Genomic DNA, 22,764 nt, shown 5'->3' on the forward strand with positions numbered 1-22,764 from the left:
TTGACTCAAAAACAAAACGCTTTTGCATTATAATTGCTTTCCACAAATAAACAGAGGAACTCAATACAATTTGTTTATCAGATTAACTGTTTTCGTATATTTAACGATGTGGCGCTAGCATATCACAAAAAAAAAGCGAAAAGAGAAAAAATAACCAGTTACTTGTTGAGCTTGCTCTTGAGAATGGCCAACTGGGTGAGGCAGTTGTCGCGGTAGTTGCGGCGGGCGGCGAGCTGATCCAGCGGCACCATCTCGCCCAGCTGCTTGGCCACCTCCTCGGCGACGGGACCCTCCATTCTTGGCGTGGGACCCATCGTCTTGCTGACATTGTAGATGGTTTCCGTGTAGCGCTCGAAGTAGTTGGCCATGCCCTCGGCGTTCAGATGGGCAGTCTCCAGAGGGCCGAGGAAGGCGTAACGCGGACCCAGTCCATTGCTCATCACGCTGTCGATGTCCTTCACGTTGAGGATACCGGCCTCGACCAAGCGCCAGGTCTCGTTGAGGATGGCGTACTGGATGCGGTTAAGGGCAAAGCCCTCGATTTCGCGCGACAGCGTTACCGGTTTCTGGCCAATCTCGTCCATCAGAGCACGGGTCTTCTTCACCCACTCAGGTTTCGTCCACGGCGCCGGCACGATCTCCACCAGCGGCACATAGTACGGCGGGTTGACGGGATGCGAGACCAAAACCTGTTCGCCAAATTAAACGTAATTACAATCAGCCGGTTGTTCTCAACAATCACACAAATGAATGTATGGATGTGGTAATTCGAATTGGGTACAAGGACGGTTGTGCTTTGATACATGATCGAATTGTTTTATTCATTGGAATACTTTTAGTTTTTAACTGCTGATTTTATGCAGCTTCATTTTCAACTACCTCAATAATTGTTCAAGTATATAAAAGAGTCATGCTGTTAATAAATGCAAATTTAAAACATAACTATAATTTAAAGTTTGCTTTAAATCTGAAAACGCTTATTATAGGTATAATAAACTTTACTCATTGCTTTTCAACTTAAAGAACAATAAGTTATAGCACCAGCAATCTAATTTAAGAATTCTGCTATAGATCTGCGTATATTGGGCAATCAAAAATTCTTTGAAAACTGAATGTATGCAGAACCAGCTCATACATATACGATATCTATAAAGACTGGTACTCACATTGGCCTTGTTTTTCAGGTCCGCGCTGAAGAGGGAGGGCAGAAAAGTGCTGGTGGAGCTGGAGAGGATGGTGTTGGGTCCGACAACAGCGTCCAGCTGTTTGTACAGAGCCTTTTTGAGGTCCAGACGCTCGGGGATGCACTCCTGAACGAAAATGGCGCCCTTGACCAGCTCCTTGATGTCGTTGGTGCCCGAAATGCAGCTGAATTGCTGGGCGGCCGTCAGCTTGCCGCGGAGCAGACCCTTCGCCTCCAGTTCCTGCAGCTCCTTCTGGGTGGCCGTCAGGGCGGTGGACACCTGCTCGGGCAGGATGTCGTACAGGACCACCTGGTAGCCCACCGAGGCGAACAGCATGGACCACGAGCGACCGATGAGACCGCTGGAAGGAATTCACCGATTATCCACCTGCATGAGGACTCTTTGGATGCAGCTCCTTTTTACCTGCCCACAATGCCAACTTTCTCGTTCTTCAGCGACATCTTTGTTTATTTACTTCTTAGCGGAGGAGATGGAGGAGGAGTTTCTCGAGAGTGGAGCTATTTCGACCACCACTTGGCACGGCGTTCATGCGTTTGAGCAATTAGACGGCAGCGCAACCGGTTTAATATTGGGCGATAACGACGACAGAGGTGAACCCGAAACGAGACCCAAGTGTTTGTGGGGTGTTGCGTGCTGTTGATGGGTGTTGGTGGAGATTTCCGCGGAGATAGTGAGCCTGCTCACACGGTCGGGCGATAATTGAGCCACCCCGTTGGCGAATTCGATGATGCCGGAGATGCCACGCCCACATTCGGCAAATACACGTTCATAATTGAAGCTGAGAACAAAATATGTGCATAGATGCCTACACTTTACGTTTAAAAGATTAAAAGCTAAACTAGATATATGTAATGGAATATTTTTAAAATTCAGAGAGATACAATATGATTTTGTATGTGATTTAAAAAACTATTCACCATACTTCATTTTATTGAATCATTTCGTAAAACTCTTTTAATTAAATCTTAGGAAATTAATTTTATAGTGGTTTCGCCACTAAAAAGATACATTTCAGAGCTAAAATTTAATTTTAAAAAATGTAGTACCTCTTCACAAACAATTTTCAACAAATAGTTTCTATCTTATCTGTTTACTGAGATAATCCGTCGCGGAAAGTTCTTGTTAAGCAACAAATTTCCTAGTGGGTCTCAGTCGACCAAACTGTGTCGAGATGCCCTTAATTTGACTTTTATTAATAATACCATTTTATAATGTTAGCTACTATACGAGTGACTCTGTGATTGTTGAGCACTTATGTATGTATTTGCTACCGGCAAAAAAAAAAATATCCCCGCGAACTGTTTACTAAGCTTTTACAGCTTATTAATATAATATTAAATATTTATATATATAATTAAACAAAATAAATATGTATGTACATTGAAACAAATAAATGAACAGTAGTAAATCATCTGCAAATGTTGTCAAGTCTCTTAAATTTTATTTGCTCCAGAAAGTCAGTCATTATCTCTGGGACATATTTATCGTTACTGTGATCTACTTTCTTGAGTGAATTAGTTTGAAAGAGCTACACTAAGCATAAAGTCTTTACAAACATATTTTAAAATTTTGTTGAAAAAAAGCTACCTCCACTAAATATTCTAGAAATTGTATATGATATTACTCTTTTCCTTTTTTTTCATATAATAAATTAAAGTCGTGGTCCCAAGATTAAGCGGAAAGAAAGATCTGCAGCAAGTAAACAAACTCTATTTTTACCGCTATCATGATCATATTTTACGGGATTTTTAATGTTTATTTGCATATGCGGAAAAATAACCAAAATAAGGGTTTACCCTTTGCAAGGGCAAGAAACTTTATTTTTATTTATCACCTTTTTAAGGTTTTATCATTACTATGAAACGTTTCTGGTAGGTAATGTTGTTAAAAATAAGAATTTAAGTGCCGTGTTGAAATGATTCATTTCAGAGTCTTTTAAACATAAATTATTTTCTAACAAGAAAGGTAGCTATCTTCGGCAAGTCGAAGCTTATATACCCTTCCAGTCATCAAATATGTCGAACAAAATATAATACATAAAAGCTAAACAACATCGAAGCTATATTGAATATTTTTACTGCTTTAACACGGCCACGTCATCACTAAATTTTAAAAAATGGTACTCACCTAATTGAGTTTGGAGGCAGTGCATCCTATTGGCCACTAAAGGCAGGAAGGGATCAGCAGCACCTGCAACTGAAATGAATTAAAATCATAATTAAATTTATTAATTTCAAAAATCCATACCAAGTCAGGTGACGATGCACTGCATCCTGGAGTAGATTCCAGTAGAAGGAACCACTTCACAAACCGCACACTCTTCCAAAAATCGGAAACAGTTTCTCAGAGAAACTGCCGGTCATCCCGGAGAACTGAGGAATTCACCAAAATCCACTGGTATCCCACTAAGAATCAACCAGAACCACTTGGGAATTGTATATGCAAGAAAACGTTAAAAATATTTAATTATCATTGCCGATGACGTGGCGCTTGGTTAATGTAAATCACATTACATTTACATTACATTAACATTAAAAATTAAAATTAATGTTAACTTAATGTTATCTAACATTTTTCAAGTGTTTAATTTGCAACCTACAAATGCATGTTGATTGTTAAAAATCGCATGTTGCATGTTACTTTTTCCATTTAGCATGTTAATTTGCAAAAAAAGAAAGAATTAAACCAATAGATCAAAAAACCAAACAATTTTCCAATGTAAACAATTCTTAAAACATTTTCTCTTGTTGTCAGACAGACGTATTTCCATTCAGATCGTGATGCTGATCGAGAATATATATACTTTATGGGGTCTGAGGTGTCTCCTTCACTGCGTTGCAAACATCTGACTGAAATTATAACACCCTCTGTAAGGGTATTATTAATATAATTACATGAGTAATTATTTTTGTATACATCAAAGTTGATCCAAATTCCTTCTGCTCCGTAGAAATGATTAATTTAAGCCAGAACACAAAAAATCGTCAAACCTGAATAGTTTAATAAGCCTTTTTTAACAGGTATACCTAGAAATGTTATCCAGTTTGACGATGAATTGGAGTTACAATATTACTATCTAATCGCAGAATAATGCCATTCCTTTGATAAGATTGCAGTTTTGTAATTTGTTTAGAACATCGTTTGCATTTACCTCTTTATTTATCTCCCCCTTCGCCTTCTTTTTGTTGACAAACATGAGCTTATCGTTCCTTTGATTTAGTTAAACGAATTTTAAGTTTAATTATTATATTCAAAAATATATTTTTAAATTTTGTTCTATGATTTGGATTTTATTTCATTTAAAGTTAGCTAGAATGCTGCTTACAGTGCCATCTTGCGACCCTCTATAGATATTTCGACAGCCCTGCGACTCTCCTTCAGTCGCTTTGAGTCCAGGAAACGTTTCATGTGCTTTTCGTAGCGGTTTGGCTTACGTTTTGTTGACTGCAAATCACAATTTGAGATTCAAAATAAATTAAGGATGATAAGGTGTGTCAAGGTCCAGGAAAACAAGGTGCTGGAAAACTAACCGTAGAGATTTCGCCTTCGACTGTTGATTTCGGTCGAATGACGTAGTCCTTGTTGGAGGGCATGGGAACACGGGCGCGGGCAACCCAGCCGGGATCGCCTGGTCGAAGCAGCTTGTCTTCGCTGGAGAAGGTCTGATTCAGGGAGCGGGCTTTGCTGGAGGAGGCGGCTGGTTGTGGGTCGGGACCTTTGTGGCGATGGCGCGACATCTGCGCCAAATCACGCTCCTGCCGCTCCTCCTTGCTCATCGCCGAGAAGTTGCAGCTGAGGTTGAATATCGGGCGGGCCCACTCAGAAATCAGGCGACCGGCTCGGTCGCGGTTTGTCTTAGTCTCCTGAGGATGTTTGTACAAGTACATTACAGCCTTGCCAATGCCCGACTGTTTGAGAAGTCCCTTTTCAATGGTTGGGAACTAAAACAAATATTAATGTCTATTAGGTTAAGGTGAAAAATATGTGAAAAATCAATATCCTGTATAAATACATTACAAATTCGGCTCAAACCAAACGATTCATAATTACTGGACTATTTGCTTTGATCTAAAAATGTTGTCGAGTTTAAAAAGAGCAAATCCACTTACATCTGACAAAAGTTTAAGAATACTTTCGCGTATCTGAAGACATGGCAGACTTTTGTTTGGCAGGGGCGCTAGCCAATCTGTAAGTACATTGAGTATATTGTGCTCCAAGAAGGCGAGCTGCAAGTGCTTCTTAATTAGCTGCGACATCACTTGCTTCAGCATGGAAATCTTCTTTGTGGCCGGCTGACCCATCATATTCAGCTGTCGGTCATCGTCCGAAGCGTTCTTCATGCTAATAATGAGCTGATCAATCAGATCGTCATTGTCGTTGATTATATCAATATCTCCCTTGCGACGTCGCACGCGCTTTTCCTCCTTCTTACGCATAAGCATTGCATCAAAGTCCGAAACAAAGTTGCTGTTTCTGCAAAGGATATTATATTAAATGTAAGATGCAGGGAACTGCAGGTAAATGAACAAACTTACTCCGGTTCATTTGAAATAGGCGTGTTCTCATCATCAGAACTTTCTGTTATTTTATCTTGTGATTTTTCTTTGCCCAGATCATTATTCTGGTCTTCCTCCTCTTCGTTATCTGTGTCGGTGATTTTTACACGCTTCTTGGCGATTTTGGGACCTTCGTCTACATAAAAAAGGAATTAAAACCATGCTTTTTAAAAACTTTGGGTGTGGTTTACCTTCTGAATCGCTGATGGCCAATCTTTTGCGTCGCGCGCCATCTTGAGAAGCAGCACTGCCGGACCGAGATCGAGATCCCTTTCGAGAGCCAGCGCTTTTGGAGCGACTACGTGAACGGGACACTCTGGAGCCGCTTCGGGAGCGCCTAGATCCGCTCCTAGAACGCCTGGAGCCGCTTCTGGAGCGCCGGGATCCGCTTCTTGAGCGCCTGGATCCACTTCTAGAGCGTCGGGATCCACTTCTAGAGCGCCTAGATCCGCTCCTGGAACGCCTAGAACCACTTCTCGAGCGCCTAGATCCGCTTCTGGAGCGCCGGGATCCGCTGCGAGACCGTCTGGAGCCAGATCCACTGCGCGAACGCCTGGAACCACTGCGGGAACGTCGAGATCCACTGCGAGAGCGTACCGATCCACTGCGGGAACGTCTAGAGCCACTGCGAGAACGCCGGGAGCCACTGCGAGAACGTCTCGAGCCAGATCCGCTGCGTGAGCGTCTCGATCCTGAGCCACTACGTGAACGTCGCGAACCACTGCGGGATCTACTGGACCGCCTCGACCCGGATCTGCTGCGGGAGCGACGTGATCCGCTGCGTGATCGTCTTGAACCACTACGAGAACGCTTTGATCCACTGCGAGATCGCTTAGAACCACTGCGAGAGCGGGAACGCTTTGATCCACTGCGGGATCGTTTAGAACCACTGCGAGAGCGGGAACGCTTTGAACCACTGCGTGAACGTCTTGAACCGCTACGCGAGCGCCGGGAGCCACTGCGGGAACGCCTGGAGCCAGTAGGCGAAGCATGAGGAGCCTCCGAGTGCCGGGATCCACTGCGGGAGCGAGCAGAGCCGCTGCGAGACCGACGGGAGCCATTCAAGGACTGTTTGGACCGCTGGGAACTGGCTGCCGAGTGGGCAGACCCACTGCGGGAACGCCGCGATCCACTTCGCGAGCGGGAGCCCTTTCTGGACCCACTTCGGCTACGGCTGCGACTGCGGCTACCTAAACGAGCTGCAGGGGCAGCATCATCATTGTCATCTTTCGGCGCAGGCGAAGGCGACTTGCTCTTGCCTTTGGCATCCAATACTGAATCCAAATTGGTCGCTTCGGCAATAATTTCCTGACCCTCTTTCAACACAGCCTGCACCACCGGATCTGCAGTGTTCTCCGCAGGTCCGAATAAGTTCTCGGCTTCGTCGGTGCCTGGTTTTTCTACAAAATAAACAGTTAACCAGCGGATTCCAATTGTTCATCAATTTTGTAATCAACCTTTTTCAGTCGTCTCCATGCCGTGCGTCTTACGAATAGAAAAAAGGCACGCCTAACAACTAATATTGTTAAACTGTTTTGTAATTACTTCGGGAATTAGAGCAAATACATCAAAGTACTACCGTTAAAAAAAAAATATAAATTTAGCAATGACTTATAAAATACGACGCGATTCCTCGGCATTTATCAGGGCCGATGGAACAAATGGAATGTGGAACAGTAACGTTTGTGTGTACACATACACTCGTGCCTGCATGCTGTTTGGGGCCGTTACACACGCCGCTTGCGACAAAAATCGATAACAAACATTTCATCACATTTCGCATCACAAAATTGTAAAATATTAAGGATTGCAATAATATTTTCATTGATTGACATATCTATCAGAAAATACAACAACAAAGTATTTTCAATGCGATGTATCATATTTATTTAGCTATTGATAAGATTCTTTTTATTAAGATGGAGTGGTTTTTTCATCATAAACTTATTAATTTAAATTGGTTCTCTTTTAATTAATCAGCGTTAGTAATAAAATAATGTTCTTACACATATTTAAATGGTTAAAGCATAACCGCAGCATTCTTCAAGGAAAATTAAACACTTGTCGCTAAATAAATCGCTAAGATATCGTTATCGAATCAATTGCCTCCCACTTGAAATCACCCATCTCTGAATTACTAATAAGATAATCAAAACAATAACATATTTAAAACTGGCAAACATGAGGGAAGAGCAAGGCTCTATTTGTACGTTTTGAAATTCTTAAGAAAAATATCTACATGCAAGTTAATTTGATCTCATTTCTTATTAGCTATGTTTGCCGAGGATATCCTGAAGGACTATGGCTCTTTTATAGCGGATCACGATGAGAAGTTAAAATCACTGAGGAACAAAGTGCCTAATTCCGATGTTATGGAGCCTTCATCGTGGATAAATATAGGGACCGTGATAGAGGTCAACTTTGTGAACAACGACTATATCATATCGGATCACATCTTTGAAGAATCGGAGCTTGTGGCGAATAAACCACTTACAACTTTGGCGAATCTGTGCAATCAATGCAAAAAATTGTCCCGGAAAGCAAAACGAATTCAATTGGCTTTCATGTTCAGCGACTTTCGATTGGATGATTCACCACATGCCCAAACATCCGAAGGTTTGGAGGGATCCTTGGTTCGGATGAGCAGCGCCATGGATTTTATTTGCCAGGTTTATTTTCTGCTTAAACGTATAATTGTGATACTCCAAAATCTCTGGAGACAAATAGCCGCATCCGTAGACGTTCCAGCGGATATCAGTGAAGTCCATATATTCGTAAGTAGACTAATTTAACCTATGTAAATTGTTTAATTTTTTAAATCTACTTACATTAGGCCGTCTTTAATGTTATTACTGAATTACTGGAGCACGTAGTCATATTTAATGAACTGGCGAACCAATCAAAAATTACCGCCATGTGGGCGCTCTACAAAAAGTGGCTTATAAACTTATCCAACAATGGTGGCCTATCTTCTGATCGATTAACAAGTTTGGAGCTCAATGGCCTCAACACTTCGCTGGTTGACATAGAGAGTGTTATCACAAAAGACTTTTTTAGGGTAGGAGAAACTCGAATAACTCCACTATTTCCCACATTAATGTGTTTTTCTTAACAGATCCTTCTAGACAGTTTAATGGAATTGAAAAAACAGTTCAGCCTAAACGTTGTTAACCACATAACACAGCATTCCAATGCCTACTTACGTAAGCTACACCTTGAAATCGATGCGAATCAGAGCAATGAATTTAAAAACTACGAGGAGCCCAAGCACATAATTCACTTAACTGCCTTCGTGGCGGTGGTACATGAGTTCGGCATCCAGATGGAGGGAAAACTGGTCAGAAATATTGCCGACTTGGTGGCCAAACACAAGCAAGTTCCCCTCAACCGAAGTGTTTTATGGTCGCCTTCTGCATTTCTCGCGCAACATGCCAAAACGCTGGTTAAATCACCATCTCGACCACTTGACAACAACGGCTTAAAGATCCACAGCACAGTCCTGGAAAAATTCAAACTCAGCGATCAGAAGACCTGTCGTCATTTGGGTACACAGATTTCCCTTTGGTCGATCAAAATGCAGCGTGTATTCGATGCCGGAGTCTTTGGTCACCTCAAGACCTTTTCGCAGCTGATTCTAAGTGGTCACTCGTTTGCGGATCAAGTTACGCTTTTGGCAGTTGCTTTAATTAACCGCCATGCGGCACTTGGTACGCCCCTTTCCAAACATGATTGGTTTTTGGTTTCTCGATTGCTGCAGTACCTAAAGGTTCTTCAGAAGACCTTCGAATCGAACCAAATCAATTTTGTACGTTTTATTAACTCACTGATTCAGTGGCAAAAACAAAAGGTTCTACACTTGCTACACACCACGAAAAAGAAAATCGTTGATCTCAAGTTACTACAGCGCAAGATGAACTTTTTGTCAACGATGAAGCTGGCGGAGAAGTCCATCATGGGGTTTCCCAGTAAGCAACGTTTGACTTTTATGAATTTGGCTCTTGGCGAGTTCCTTGACAATCGTCTCTTGCCTGCCGACAATCAAAAGTTGATCAAATCGATTCTCCTGCGAGCCAATAATATTAGCAACTTTATGCGTGATATCAGAGGACAGCTGGATTCTTCGGATTCCTCGTGTCTCGTATATAATTACTGGTTTCTCAACACAGCGGTTCTAAAGGAGTACACTGAGTTGCAGCGCAATCCGTATTCTTTACAAGTAAGTTAATAACCAAAACCTAGCAATTATTCCTTTCATTTAATGTTGTTTTCTTTTTTTTCATTTGCAGAATATTGTATCAGTGAGCCATCACCTGGATAAGATCATCGCTATATTTAAGGGCTCAGAGTGTCTCAAGCGTTCGGCCAATGACTTGATAATCGAGTTTTTATCTAACCAATTGGAGTTCTTTCTGCGCGTGGAGGCCCTTTCGCACCTATTCCAAAACCAGGACCAACCATTCCAGCAAAGTGCCTTAGACTACAGGCTCTGTATCAATGCGGCGCCCATTGAAAACAGCGGAGATTACAATATTATAAAAGGTAAGATAAATAATTTCTTTTTATTTTTTACCAGTTTTATAAAAACGGGTTTGCAGAAAAGTGACCAAAATGCACTACTAAGTCCATAACTTTTCTCATTTTAACCAGATTTCAAAGTGGCATATCTCTAAACGTTTTTTGTTTAATTCTCTATCAAACTACATACATAATAATTTTTTGACAATCTTAAACTTTCATACATTTTTAAGAATATATTTTATTTGTTAAATTTAGATCACCTTGAGAATTACTTTACTGCAACGTTCTACAATCTAACGACAATCGCGCCGCACGACTGGAAGTCGTACGAAAAGATGCGTCATCTGGCATCCAAGGTCCTGCATTTGCGACCCATCGATGATCACCTGCCGAATCAGATCATCGACCAGGTAATAAATGAAAATGAAAAATAATCTCCAATCTATTCAAATCATTAATGGGCTCTGGTTTTCAACAGGGTATAGATGTGTTGCAAATTATGCGGAATATCCACACGTTTGCCTCCTCGTATGCCTACAATATGAACCTGCAGCTATTTGTGGAGACACATAGTAAGGGAAAGCACCTGGATATCATTGGCACTCGGCACGTGGCCAATTCGGTGCAGACTCATGGCACGGGAATCATCAACACCACGGTCAACTTTATCTACCAGTTTCTACGCCAAAAGTTCTACACGTTCTCCACTTTTCTCCACGATGAGCAGATTAAGTCACGGCTTTTGAAGGAACTGCGATTTCACTCGGAGCACAAGCTCAGCAAACTCTACCATTCATATCCCTATGAACGGGCCGATAGCTTTTTAAAGAAGATCAGAAAACTGGGTTGTTCCAGTAGTGGCGAGACCTACATGGACCTCTTCCGAAAGGTTATCACACAAGTCGGTAGGTTAAAATATTTTAATAAATTTAAATGAGAGGAGAAAAACTATAGTTAATTTTATGCTAAAATTATAATACTAGGTAATGCTGTTGGCTATGTACGCCTTCTGCAGGCAGGAAGCAAGAACGCGAACTTTAGGAGCCGCTCATTTAAGACCAGGTTCGACAGTAACTTCAGTTCCAACGGCTCCAAAATGCACGAGGTCACGGAAAGCTCCATCAAGGAGTATGAGAAGAGCCTGGGGCACATGAAGGAGTGCTACTCCGACAGCACAAATTACTTTAAGGTGAGTTGAGAACAAAAACAACTATGTACTTTGTAAAAAACAACCTTTTATCCATTGGTTTTTCAGCTGCTCTTGCAAGGCTTTCAGCCGTTTCTCTGCAATCCACATAACCATCACCTGAGAACCTTCTACCTCATCACACCTGCGCTGATAATGAACTACATTGACTACAGGGTCAAGCAGAAGCTGAAGATCCACAAAAAGGATCAAACGAAGATTTCGCTGTTCGAAGATGGCTTTGCCATTGGACTGGTGTATATCCTAAACATGCTTAACCAGCAGACGGAGTTCCATGAGTTGGGCTGGAGCCAAACGACCACGAGGCATCTAAATGAGGAGCGCGCCAAAGTGCGCGACATCATCAAAAGCCAGCAATCTGCAACGGATCAGCTGGACGAGAAGCTCTGCCAAACGGTGGCGATCACCGAACGACATGTGAATGCCTACGAACATGAATACAATCTACTCTATGCCACTTTAAGTAGCTCCGAGATATTCTTCCAATAAAATTGAGCGACCAAGCCAAATAATGACAATATACACACTATAATCAGTAGTTGGGTTCCGTTTATTTACTTTTAATAAGACGAAAATACAATTCCGATGCCGGGTACATATCGTAGAACGTTGGTACATATATGTAGGTAAATATATTAGCGTTATTGCTGTTAGGCAATTTGAAACATCAAACATGTTGCTAAAACGCTCGTTAATGCGTCTCTTTTTCGCATGGAATTGTGAGAGTTAAAGGTTTTAAAGCGTTTTACTTGACCTAATGATCTAAGAGCTTCACTATCCATTAATGATAAAGTGACCATAACGAGGCGCGCTCTAATTGCATTGAATTTTGGGCCCCCACATAGAATTGATCGGCCGAAAACCCAAATGGGAATATAGTTAAACATGTCTATTGAAAATATTGTTGTATTGTATTTCGTAATATTACAGTAATTGGTAAAAAAATGTTTTGGAGAAAATGCAAATGGCTTTCGTCTTAACAGATTTTTCTTCTTTTGTAATCTTGTGGGATGTTGGATTTTGGATTTGCATTCTGCTTAAAGAGAACCAGAGTTAGCGACCATGATCTTCTTGGAGGTCTTGCCAGACTGGGAGCCGTAAGATTCGATCTTCTTGACCACATCCAGTCCCTCAACGACCTCGCCGAAGACGACGTGCTTGTTGTCCAACCAGGCGGTCTTCACGGTGCAAATGAAGAACTGCGATCCGTTCGTGTTGGCGCCGGCGTTGGCCATCGACAGGATGCCGGAGCCGGTGTGCTTCAGCTGGAAGTTCTCATCGGGGAACTTGTTGCCGTAGATCGACTTGCCGCCAGTGCCGTTGTGGTTGGTGAAGTCACCACCCTGGCACATGAAGTTCGGGATGACGCGGTGGAAAATGGAGCCCTTGTAGCCGAATCCCTTCTCGCCGGTGCACAGCGCACGGAAGTTCTCGGCGGTCTTGGGCACGACATCGGAGCGCAGCTGAAAAATATAAAGAACTCAGATTATAGTACAGGATGAATTGACTTGGAATGTATGTGGAGTAGGTCCCCCAAATAATAAGAACCAAATGTACTACTTTATATTTATGAATACTTTGCTATATTGTAAACATTGTGATCAATTTAATCATATTTTTTTTTTACACAAATCTGTGTTGGTAAAAAGAAATTTGTATACCTTCTTTTAAAATTTGGGGGAATCAAACTAATAAACAGAATCGTGAAAATAATTTTGACCTTGAGTTAAAAAAAAAAAAAAAAATCAATGCGCGGCAATCGGTAGAGGTGGAGATATGAACCTTGTGTATTTGACCCGTCGTTGGAGGTGAAATATTGTAGTAACCTGTGCCATATTTGTTTTAGCCTCCTTAACAACCTAATAAATTATTTTTAAACTAAATAAGAAATGCGCCCAAAAGGCTAAAACCCATCGGTTGATGGAGGGACGCTGCTTATTGGATTTTTGTAGCCATATTTGACACCATGTTATATATGTATGTACACTTTAATACAATCTTATCAGACTTTAGCTGCATACATATATACATATTATACATATTTATTCAGTTACTTTACTTTTTGCCCTTTCGAACAGCACTGAGATTAAAAAATTGTGTACTTAAACCTATTTACCTAATGGAAAAATCAACCCATGCATTTATCACTCACAAGTTCGAGTACATTCGAAATGTGATGCACTGAAATTCAGCCAAAATGTAGATAAAAAGCATGACGTTATATGGCAATTATTAAAATTAGCTAGAAGTATTTTTAATAATGCCGTTTTGCGGAAACAAATGCACACAGTGAGAACAAAAAAAAATCATTGTAATTTGAATCATTTTTTCCACTGTATGTATGTATATCCTACTTGAAAATCCTAGACATGTGGGCTGGCTTACTTTTCGGGCAAACACTTTTGACCCAAACTTCTAAAAATACGACTCGATGCATTATAAACTGTCTTTTTTACATTACATCATCAACGGAATTAAAACTGAGTTCATTTTTCAAACGGGTTTACAGAACTCGCGCATTCACACCCGAATATCTCTGTGTGTACACCGTTCATACATACGTATATCTACATACGTGAGTGACCGCTTGGAGGTTATGGTTTCTGTATTGATCTGTGAGTGTATGCGTGCTCCACACCAGCAATTGTACATACCGCACACTCATATATGTATATATAAATACCGGTAAAAATTGCAGCATTCCCGCAAATGTTTGCCGACACGTCAATTAAATTAAGGAAAATTCCACTTCCATGATGATTATCTCTTTTAAGACCTCGTCCAAGTGGTTCCAAATGGACTAATAAATAATTATAAGGGCTATTACTTTAAACGTTTTGCAGATACTGTATAGTCATGCCATTACTCATATGAAAAATCAGCCGATTCTTTGCACTTTAGTAATGCCGCAAATTAAATCCCTTTTTTCACTATATACTTCTTTGTATGTATGTAAAAGAACGGGCGGGATGTAAAGGAAAATACCTGGGCATCTCCGAAATTTACCACTTAAAAATCACGTGTTTTTATCTACCTCCACTTTTTGCACAAATTAAAAAAAAAAAAAAAAACGCGAAGAATTTTTCTTTGATTTAAATTTAAACTTACCTCCATGATTATCCTACCGAGGGGCTCGCCATCGGCGGTCATATCGAAAAATACCCTAGGCAAAGTACTCATCTTCGACGCTTTCGAATATTCACGAACAATCTGAATTCCAAATTGCAACTGACCCCTATTCGCACTGCACGCTGACGAAGCTAGGGTTATAGATTTTTTAGTTAAAATGGCGGACTCAGCAATGTGAAATGCCGCGGCCGACTTATACCGAAAGTGGCGAATCAGAGTTGCACCGAGGGAGGCCATCGTGGATAATTGCCAGTAAAGTAGATCCGCAAAAACATCGTTCAACGATAGATTATTTTTAAATTGTTCGATGTATCGATATTTTGAACGCAACATCGATTTTTTCCAGACTCCGTTTTTTTGAAATTCAAAATCTCCGTCTAACGTTTTTTCACCGACTCAAGTGAGTGTAGATGTTAAGATTTCACAAAAATATATAAATGAAGTTATTATTTTGTTCGCTAAATACATTTTTCTACATAACTTAAGTGTGGTTAAAGTCTCGGATAAGGCGGTTGTGAAAGAAAACCAGCGCGGGTGTGTTTCATTCCATTACGTTGCGAACCGTTACATCACTTTAGGGCAGCTACAAGCGCATTGGGCGCGCTCAGCACCATCAACAGGAACTAACGAGCACTGGTCGGTAAATAACAGAAAATAACTTTGTGGTAGGAAAAAAAACCTATAACACCATGATAATTTTAACATAATCAAACAAAAAATAATTTAATTTTCTTGGTATTTTTCTTTATCTTTATACCCTTTATTTAGGAATGATCATTACAGATAGTAAATACATTTATTTTTAAATATATCACTTTATTTTTTACAAGAATGATACGTATATTCATTTACAAAATATTTTCAACATTTGTTCATATTCATAAAATAGAGTATTTCCTTTATCCTGATCCCGTACATTATCCACATTGCAATATAGAGATTACTACCATTTGCCCTTGGTGAAATACAAGATTTAAAGCAAACCTAACTCGAATCAGAATAGCCCCCTAATGTAATTGAATAAAGATAGAGCATTGAAATGCTCGCATGACATAGCCAAGCTTAAAAGTAATCGCATATCTTCGCTGAATTGCGGTAATACAAGTATTGGCAATAAATTACATATGTATGTATAATAAAAAACAAAAAAAAATCGTGTATAGTACTTTCAAAGCGGTTGAACTATGAACACCTGTTCCACAGATATATAATTAGCAAAAGCTTCAAAATAGTGATTACCGTGCCTTTGGATTAGTAGGATAGCGAAAGCATTCGAAAAGTTTTAGAGATTCAATGTAAGAATAGAGATTGAAAAAGGGCCTTGCATTCGAGCATAAACTTTTTAACTTAAAACTAACCGGATTTCTGATAAACAAATCCCAAAATGAGCAAACAAAAACCAAAATAATAAATTGAATTATAGGGCCATTGTTGCAGTCCTCCACTTCCGCTGGCGGCTGCAGCGACCAATGGGGATTTTTGGTTATCGCGGCACAACGTTTGGTTTCTAATAAAGTTAAACATGGACTCGACGAGATTGGCCGGCGTAATGTTCGCACACTGCTCCAATTTGCTGACCACGCAGGATTGCAGCGCTAGCATTTCGTCGCATTGCTTTTGACCGACGGTCAGTTTGGGAATCGTCTTAATACGATTGTTCTGCTGGTCCGAAAAGTTCAAATACTCAGCAAAAGTGTTGTTTACGCATTGATGGATGTTGTCCTTTTGCGATTCGATACACTCGAGACCCTTTTCGGCCAGAAAGAGGGCACTCTGATCGCCGTCCTTGTAGCAAACGAAATTCAGCACGCTCTCAATAATCCGCTTAACCTCGTTTTGACCTTCGCGCTCGTCCTCGACCAAACACGGAAGGATTTTGGCCGTGAACTGGTCGTAGCACTCGACGGCGTTCCTTCGCTTGCTGCAGTATTTGTGGAAGACCACGTCGAGTTCTCCCTTGGGACTCGCCTCCTGGATTTCTTGCTGCATCGCCGTCAGGTTGACGATGCCGTTCAGGCAATCGCTGAGGGCCGCAAACCCGGTCTCAATTTCCGCAAACGCCTGGCCACCGGCCTCCTCGCCAGCTACCTCGATGCACTTGTTGCGAAACAGTTCCCTGGCATCATTGTACGAGAAGTTCGACATGCTAATTTGCTCGGGAAGCTGCGCCTGGAGCTGATCGATGTCCAATTGGGCGCGTGTGCCAATAACACTCATGATAACCAGCGAAATTACAAACGAAAATGTCCTGCCCATCTTGAGATTTTGCCCTTTTGCTCTACTCCTCTTGTCTCCTTTTACTGCCGACGAAAATGTTTTGCACTAGAAAGCCTTGTCTTGCTCAAATTATCATAATTATTGGTACATTTATAATATATAAATTAATATTAATTTTTATCCGAACTACAGTATATAAAGGTGGTAGAGAAGCGATGAGACTAGTGAATCGATTGTGCGAATACCTTAATTGGCAGTGCGGTTGCTACTATCGAACCTGCCTGTTGCATCTGTGTTGCAACTGGTTGGGTTTATGCGATAGTTATCATAAATAAATTTAAATATTATAAATAGATTTTGATTTACGTTTTTGGAATGTTTAAGTTTGTGCTTAATTAACAAATGGAAGTGCCATCAAGCTATTTGTGTGAACTACCATTAACTATCGTTAAATCTAACGCTCGATTGTTTTATAAATCTTCGCACGTATTTTAAAATGAAGAGAATTAACAATTTGATTTTTTGTAAACAACAATAATACATCAAGCAATACGAATATTTTTAAATAATATATTTTTATGTACACTCATAATTCGTAGTCTACATTTCAATGTTATGACTTACTATAAAGCAGACTATCTTAGTCTGTTCGTTTTTTAATTATCCACCAATACAATTAGAAGAAGATCGATAACTTGGTTGTTCAAATGAACAAGTTCAGGAACAATTTATTTCACAAATCTCTATCTTCCTTCTCTAAAGCAATGTTTACAGTCTTTAAAACCTGACTTGAGTCAAATTTTGTGACCATATAGAAGACATTATATGTGGAGATGTGCAATATAGACTGTGATATTCAATGAAGATGCGGACATGGCCTTTGAACAAGGGACGGAAGTGGACGGCCTTAAAATGGAACCGATCTCAAAATTTAGCTTGGTTCTAACTGGGTTCTCGATTCTATGGAGATTCGTTTCGATCTTCATTAATTGGAGCCTGGCTTACGAGTATTGGATGGACGAGTCCTACGGATACTGTGCATGGACAGTTGGTTCGATCCTGGTGCCCATGGCAGTAACATCAGTTATATATATTCATGTGTAAGTTATCCACAACATATCAAATCAATAGACCCAAAATAACGTTTAATTTCAGTTTGAGGTCCGCTCACTCGGGTCAAAATCGGATCCTTAACAGGGGAGTTTACTCAAATGTAGTGATTTCGTATCTATTTCGGGATGTCTTCGCTTTTAATTACGCATTGAAATATTCCGAGGCCAAAAAGCGAGATGACAAACAGGAGGAGATAAGGTCAGTGGATCCAATGTCAGCTGATCTCGTCAGCCTTGAAATTTTTAATTTGTATTTAATCATCTCTCACAAAACTAATTACTAACTTCTTGTTTCCAGATATTATCAAAAACTTATGACGGAGGAGTGCAATGTTGGTTTCGTACGGCTATTTGATTCGTTTTTGGAATCTGCGCCACAGAAAATATTACAGCTTGTAATAGTGTTGCGATCGATTAAGGACTTTACATGTAACACACTTTATATTTTGGTTAATAGTTGTTGTTAATAACCATATAATCTTAATAATCTTTACAACGAAAGTAAAGCTTGTTTTTTCAACGTACCTTCGCATGCAAATGGTTGCTTGAGTGAAACTCGAAATGGAAAGTATGTTATTCCCATTTCTCAACAAATTGTTTTTTTCAGACTATCGCCTGATTGCCTTCATCATATATTTCGGTAATATAGCGTGGTGCATCCAGGCGTATAATCACTCGAATCGCCTGGTACAACTGGACAAGCATGATATCGCCGCAAAGGGGAGATTTATACAATTTCTTTTCCTCCTTTGTCTGACGGGTTAGTAACTTTTTTAAACAGAAATAAACATATAGCTTATAATTTATATTTTGTAGTTTCGAGAACGCTTTGTATAGCGTACATCGCAAGTATTTTTCCCGTCGAAACATTGATCATTTGTGCGACTCACGCTTTTTTGTGCGGTTCCATTGTGTTTTTGGTGGACTCTCCAATGATCGCTGAATCTCGCTTTATGAACTACCTGTACTGCCTTTGCTTTGGCATAGTTTATTTGTTTATTTTCACCCCCGTTAAAGATGCACCAACCAAGTATAAGTACACAGCTTATCTCACTATCTGCCTCCTTCAAAACATAGTCGCTTGTGCCCTGTACATTCCCACACATCTTTGGATTGCCATTATTGCCTTGTATGTTTTCGGTATTATGCTTATAGCATTCTACTACTCAAAATGCCATCCCAGTACCATACCAACATATTTCTAGTGTAGTTCAATGTTTATAATAAACGTGTTTAAACGGAAAAACTATTCCTACTCTTTAAATTAATATGCTCCAAACCTAGTAGTAGTATTGCAATTGGCGCCAAAACATTTTGAAATTGGTATGTAATTTTACATTTTTAGAGGGAAACAAAAAGCATTTGAGCAAAATGTATTAATCTTAATAAGTTTTGTAACCCAAAAGTTGCTGTAAATAAGAAATAAAAAAGTATTTGATTCTGTGTTTTGGTTATCTAAATTATTATATTAACTATTTTTATCGATAAACAGATTATCGAAAGTCTCTAAATAATCCAAATATTCTTAAAGGTAACGGATGTTTATACTATTATTTGTGCTCTCATTGAAATAAGTTAATATTATTTTGCTAATTGCCTAGTTAAATTTTATTAATTTTACTTTCCATTATTGTAGTGATGCTTTGCGTTCGTCTTAAGCAAAACAGGTGCAATTTTGTTTATCGCAGAGTTGAGTGCGCACTGCGCAGGCGCAACGACCGCAGTTGGCATGATAATTGGAACCAGTCGGTCTCTGAGCTGGAGCTTCGGTCTGGGCACCAATTAAGAGAATGGAACCGGTTCGCGATCGAAGCTAGACTTAGCCAGCTAGTTGGCATTGTATATTTCATGCAGCTCGTTAACTTTCACTTTGGTTACAAGGGGCGGAGACCAAGGCAAAAACAAATCACCGAAGAAGGATCAGGATCTGAACGAGATCGAACGCCAGGGATCAGGATCGGGAGTCCGAACATCGGGAGTGATGTGAACAACGAAGCCCAAAACAAATGGCATCCAAGTACGAGCGAATATTGAGTGATTGCAGGGCGAAGAACGTGTTGTGGGAAGACCCCGATTTCCCCGCCGTTCAGTCGTCAGTATTTTACTACCAAACACCTCCCTTCACCTTCCAATGGAAGAGGATCAAGGATCTGGCGGATAATGGTTCCGGATCGGGATCGGGATCGGGTGCGTTATCTGGCTCTGGATCTGGATCTGGTGCTGTTTTCCTCAACGAGGCAGCTGAGTTCGATGTGGTGCCTGGTAAGATGGGCGATCGCTGGCTGGTCTCCTGCTTGGGTCTGCTCAGCTCCCTGAGGAATCTCTTCTATCGAGTGGTGCCCGCCGATCAGACCCTGGATAACGCCCACGGGGTCTTCCGATTCCGTTTGTGGTGGTGCGGCGAATGGGTGGAGGTCCTCGTGGACGACCGATTGCCGACGATCAATGGGCGATTGGCCTTCATGCAGCCACAGGCATCGAATTGCTTTTGGGCCGCTCTGCTCGAGAAGGCCATTGCCAAGCTGCACGGATCCTACGAGGCGCTCAAGTACGGCACACGTTCCGACGGCCTCACCGATCTCCTCGGCGGCGTCGTCCGGCAAATGCCCATCCTGGTGGACACCATACGGCCGCAGACGCTCAAGGACCTGCTGACCACCACCTGCATCGTGACCTGTTTGGCCGACAAGGGAGCCTCCGTGGCCAAGAAGAACGTGGCCGAGAGGATGCCCAATGGAATACTGGTGAACGTTAACTACAGGTAACTATGGATTCCGTTTATCTTCTTGAAATTATTGGTGTCCCAGAGAACTGGTCAAACCAATCCCCAAGCTCTTTTATACATATAATATTTAAATGCAAAAAAAATTCGAATTATTAAACTGGTGTATGTTAACTAAAGGTGATAAAAGATAATTATAAATACATATGTTATGTTATTCTGATATTACAATCTATTTAATTTTGATATTGAATACTTTTCCAATATCCGAACACATTTTGAAATAAAGAGAAACATAAAAAGATTTCTGTATGGTATTGCCTTTTCCCCTGCTTTCTTTCTATTATTGCTAAATTCAATAAGTTTGCTTACCAAAATCAATATTTGCCCACCTGCTTGCAGACTTTCCAGCCTGGACAAGGTGAAGACCCTGATGGGCGACTCGGTGCAGCTGGTGTGCCTGAAGGACACGTTCTCCAGCAAGCCGTTCGGCGAGAAGACGCACTTTCTCGGCGACTGGTCGCCGATGGCGAAGACCTGGGAGCGGGTGTCCCAGGTGGAGAGGGCGCGGCTGATCCGCCAGCTGGGTCCCGGCGAGTTCTGGATGTCCTTCTGCGACTTCGTCGAGATCTTCACCACCATGGAGGTGGTCTACCTGGACACGGAGACGTCCAACGACGAGGAGATGCTCAAGAGCCGCCCGCTCCACTGGAAGATGAAGATGCACCAGGGTCAGTGGAAGAGGGGCGTCACTGCCGGCGGCTGTCGCAACCACGAGTCCTTTCACATCAATCCGCAGCTGCTGATCGCCGTCCAGGATCGCCAGGACCTGGTGGTGGCCCTCAACCAGCACACGGCGGTGGAACCAAAGGTCATCGGCTTTACGATGTACACCTGGGACGGCGACTACCTGCTGAGCGAGTGCCTGCAAAAGGACTTCTTCAAGAACCACGTGAGCTTCCTCAACTCGGACTACGGCAATACGCGGCATGTCAGCTATCACACGAATCTGGAGCCGGGTCACTACGTCCTCATACCCACAACCTATGAGCCCGCGGAGGAGGCGCACTTCACCGTTCGCATCCTGGGAACGGGCGCCTTCCGGCTGTCCTGTCTGGAGACGCAGACCATGATCCTGCTGGATCCCTTTCCGGCGCTCAAGAGCTCCGAGAGTGGCGAACGCTGCGGCGGCCAGAAGGTGAAGAGCGTTTGCCAATACGAACCGATTTACATGCAGCTGGCGGACGAGAACAAGACCATCAACTGCTTCGAATTGCACGAGCTGCTGGAGGCCTGTCTGCCCAACGATTACATCAAGGGTTGCGCCAACATTGATATCTGCCGGCAGGTTATAGCTCTGCAGGATCGAACCGGCAGCGGTCGCATCACCTTCCAGCAGTTCAAGACATTCATGGTGAACCTGAAGGCCTGGCAGGGCGTTTTCAAGATGTACACAAAGGAGAAGGCCGGCATATTGAGGGCCGAACGGTTGCGAGACGCCCTCTGCGACATTGGATTCCAGCTCAGCTCGGACATAATGAACTGCCTGATCCAGAGGTATATCCGCAAGGACGGCACCCTCAGGCTAAGCGACTTTGTCTCGGCCGTCATCCACCTGACCACTGCCTTCAATCAGTTCCACCTGAAGAACTACAGCCAGGTGAACGTCATCGAGGTGCATCTGCACGACTGGATCAAGAGCATCCTCAGCTGCTGAATGGGTCCGAATGGACGATTAACTTATACATAGATGGTTTCAAGCCCTTCCAACTTCTTTCACCAATCTTTTACCTTTTTTTACATGCTAATTGTAATTTAATTTTACGACTGGATAACGAGATTACTGAACTGCCGATCGATCGCCCATTTCGCTTGATTAACTTTCAACTAAGACTAAGACTCCTTTTAAATATGAGTTAATAGTGAGATCGCGGAGCTACTAAATTCGATTGGTATATACGGTTTAAAACTGTCTAAGGAATTTGTTTCTTTTTTTACTACTAACTTGGCTTGTTTCACAAGCTATCTTCTAAACCATGTTAACTTCTTTTAGGCCCTAAGAATTTTTTACAATTGAATATATAGTTGAATCTTAATG

General features: G+C 41.6%; 7 protein-coding genes across 7 annotated transcripts; 3 read left to right on the forward strand and 4 right to left on the reverse strand.

Moving 5' to 3' along the window:
- Positions 1-69: 69 nt before the first annotated feature.
- Positions 70-1,855, reverse strand: LOC108102170 (lambda-crystallin homolog). The gene is made up of 3 exons (XM_017206870.2): positions 1,608-1,855; positions 1,167-1,545; positions 70-689 (listed from the first exon to the last, which is right to left on the reverse strand). Exons 1-3 carry the CDS (start codon positions 1,643-1,645, stop codon positions 159-161), a joined length of 948 nt encoding a protein of 315 aa, XP_017062359.1. The 5' UTR covers positions 1,646-1,855; the 3' UTR covers positions 70-158.
- Positions 1,856-4,441: 2,586 nt separating this feature from the next.
- Positions 4,442-7,441, reverse strand: LOC108102153 (IWS1-like protein). Its single transcript, XM_017206843.2, has 6 exons — positions 7,219-7,441; positions 5,953-7,161; positions 5,741-5,897; positions 5,315-5,678; positions 4,736-5,146; positions 4,442-4,649 (listed from the first exon to the last, which is right to left on the reverse strand). The coding sequence occupies exons 1-6, from the start codon at positions 7,235-7,237 to the stop codon at positions 4,527-4,529; spliced, it is 2,283 nt and encodes a 760-aa protein (XP_017062332.1). The 5' UTR covers positions 7,238-7,441; the 3' UTR covers positions 4,442-4,526.
- A 453-nt stretch (positions 7,442-7,894) lies between these two features.
- LOC108102152 (WASH complex subunit 4) lies at positions 7,895-12,006 on the forward strand. The gene is made up of 9 exons (XM_017206842.1): positions 7,895-7,967; positions 8,033-8,535; positions 8,595-8,819; positions 8,877-9,977; positions 10,048-10,300; positions 10,535-10,689; positions 10,758-11,184; positions 11,263-11,468; positions 11,535-12,006. Exons 1-9 carry the CDS (start codon positions 7,943-7,945, stop codon positions 11,973-11,975), a joined length of 3,336 nt encoding a protein of 1,111 aa, XP_017062331.1. The 5' UTR covers positions 7,895-7,942; the 3' UTR covers positions 11,976-12,006.
- A 368-nt stretch (positions 12,007-12,374) lies between these two features.
- LOC108102154 (peptidyl-prolyl cis-trans isomerase) lies at positions 12,375-14,867 on the reverse strand. Its single transcript, XM_017206844.1, has 2 exons — positions 14,595-14,867; positions 12,375-12,949 (listed from the first exon to the last, which is right to left on the reverse strand). The coding sequence occupies exons 1-2, from the start codon at positions 14,850-14,852 to the stop codon at positions 12,524-12,526; spliced, it is 684 nt and encodes a 227-aa protein (XP_017062333.1). The 5' UTR covers positions 14,853-14,867; the 3' UTR covers positions 12,375-12,523.
- Positions 14,868-15,337: 470 nt separating this feature from the next.
- On the reverse strand, positions 15,338-17,064 carry LOC108102177 (27 kDa glycoprotein). The gene has a single exon (XM_017206881.2). The coding sequence runs from the start codon at positions 16,869-16,871 to the stop codon at positions 15,969-15,971; it is 903 nt and encodes a 300-aa protein (XP_017062370.1). The 5' UTR covers positions 16,872-17,064; the 3' UTR covers positions 15,338-15,968.
- Positions 17,065-17,555: 491 nt separating this feature from the next.
- On the forward strand, positions 17,556-19,387 carry LOC108102119 (XK-related protein 6). Its single transcript, XM_017206783.2, has 5 exons — positions 17,556-17,932; positions 17,988-18,143; positions 18,243-18,373; positions 18,552-18,704; positions 18,761-19,387. The coding sequence occupies exons 1-5, from the start codon at positions 17,706-17,708 to the stop codon at positions 19,147-19,149; spliced, it is 1,056 nt and encodes a 351-aa protein (XP_017062272.1). The 5' UTR covers positions 17,556-17,705; the 3' UTR covers positions 19,150-19,387.
- A 257-nt stretch (positions 19,388-19,644) lies between these two features.
- On the forward strand, positions 19,645-22,762 carry LOC108102166 (calpain-C). Its single transcript, XM_017206864.2, has 2 exons — positions 19,645-20,705; positions 21,069-22,762. The coding sequence occupies exons 1-2, from the start codon at positions 19,951-19,953 to the stop codon at positions 22,381-22,383; spliced, it is 2,070 nt and encodes a 689-aa protein (XP_017062353.1). The 5' UTR covers positions 19,645-19,950; the 3' UTR covers positions 22,384-22,762.
- The last annotated feature ends 2 nt before the right edge of the window (positions 22,763-22,764 follow it).

The sequence above is a fragment of the Drosophila ficusphila genome, unplaced genomic scaffold, assembly GCF_018152265.1.
Source record: "Drosophila ficusphila isolate 14025-0441.05 unplaced genomic scaffold, ASM1815226v1 contig_197, whole genome shotgun sequence".
Lineage (NCBI taxonomy): Eukaryota > Metazoa > Arthropoda > Insecta > Diptera > Drosophilidae > Drosophila > Drosophila ficusphila.

Coding starts and splice junctions, on each gene's coding strand:
- LOC108102166 (XM_017206864.2), top strand. CDS start 19,951: ATGGCATCCAAGTACGAGCGAATATTGAGTGATTGCAGGGCGAAGAAC. Junction 20,706..21,068: donor CTGGTGAACGTTAACTACAG/GTAACTATGGAT, acceptor ACCTGCTTGCAG/ACTTTCCAGCCTGGACAAGG.
- LOC108102153 (XM_017206843.2), bottom strand. Junction 5,898..5,952: donor GGCCATCAGCGATTCAGAAG/GTAAACCACACC, acceptor TTTTTTATGTAG/ACGAAGGTCCCAAAATCGCC. Junction 5,679..5,740: donor CCTATTTCAAATGAACCGGA/GTAAGTTTGTTC, acceptor TATCCTTTGCAG/AAACAGCAACTTTGTTTCGG.
- LOC108102152 (XM_017206842.1), top strand. CDS start 7,943: ATGAGGGAAGAGCAAGGCTCTATTT. Junction 9,978..10,047: donor GCAATCCGTATTCTTTACAA/GTAAGTTAATAA, acceptor TTTCATTTGCAG/AATATTGTATCAGTGAGCCA. Junction 10,301..10,534: donor AGATTACAATATTATAAAAG/GTAAGATAAATA, acceptor TGTTAAATTTAG/ATCACCTTGAGAATTACTTT.
- LOC108102154 (XM_017206844.1), bottom strand. CDS start 14,852: ATGGCCTCCCTCGGTGCAACTCTGATTCGCCACTTTCGGTATAAGTCG. Junction 12,950..14,594: donor TCGGTAGGATAATCATGGAG/GTAAGTTTAAAT, acceptor TATATTTTTCAG/CTGCGCTCCGATGTCGTGCC.
- LOC108102119 (XM_017206783.2), top strand. CDS start 17,706: ATGGCCTTTGAACAAGGGACGGAAGTGGACGGCCTTAAAATGGAACCG. Junction 18,144..18,242: donor GACAAACAGGAGGAGATAAG/GTCAGTGGATCC, acceptor TCTTGTTTCCAG/ATATTATCAAAAACTTATGA. Junction 18,705..18,760: donor TTTCCTCCTTTGTCTGACGG/GTTAGTAACTTT, acceptor TATATTTTGTAG/TTTCGAGAACGCTTTGTATA.
- LOC108102170 (XM_017206870.2), bottom strand. CDS start 1,645: ATGTCGCTGAAGAACGAGAAAGTTGGCATTGTGGGCAG. Junction 1,546..1,607: donor AAAGTTGGCATTGTGGGCAG/GTAAAAAGGAGC, acceptor AATTCCTTCCAG/CGGTCTCATCGGTCGCTCGT. Junction 690..1,166: donor ACCTGAAAAACAAGGCCAAT/GTGAGTACCAGT, acceptor TTTGGCGAACAG/GTTTTGGTCTCGCATCCCGT.
- LOC108102177 (XM_017206881.2), bottom strand. CDS start 16,871: ATGGGCAGGACATTTTCGTTTGTAATTTCGCTGGTTATCATGAGTGTT.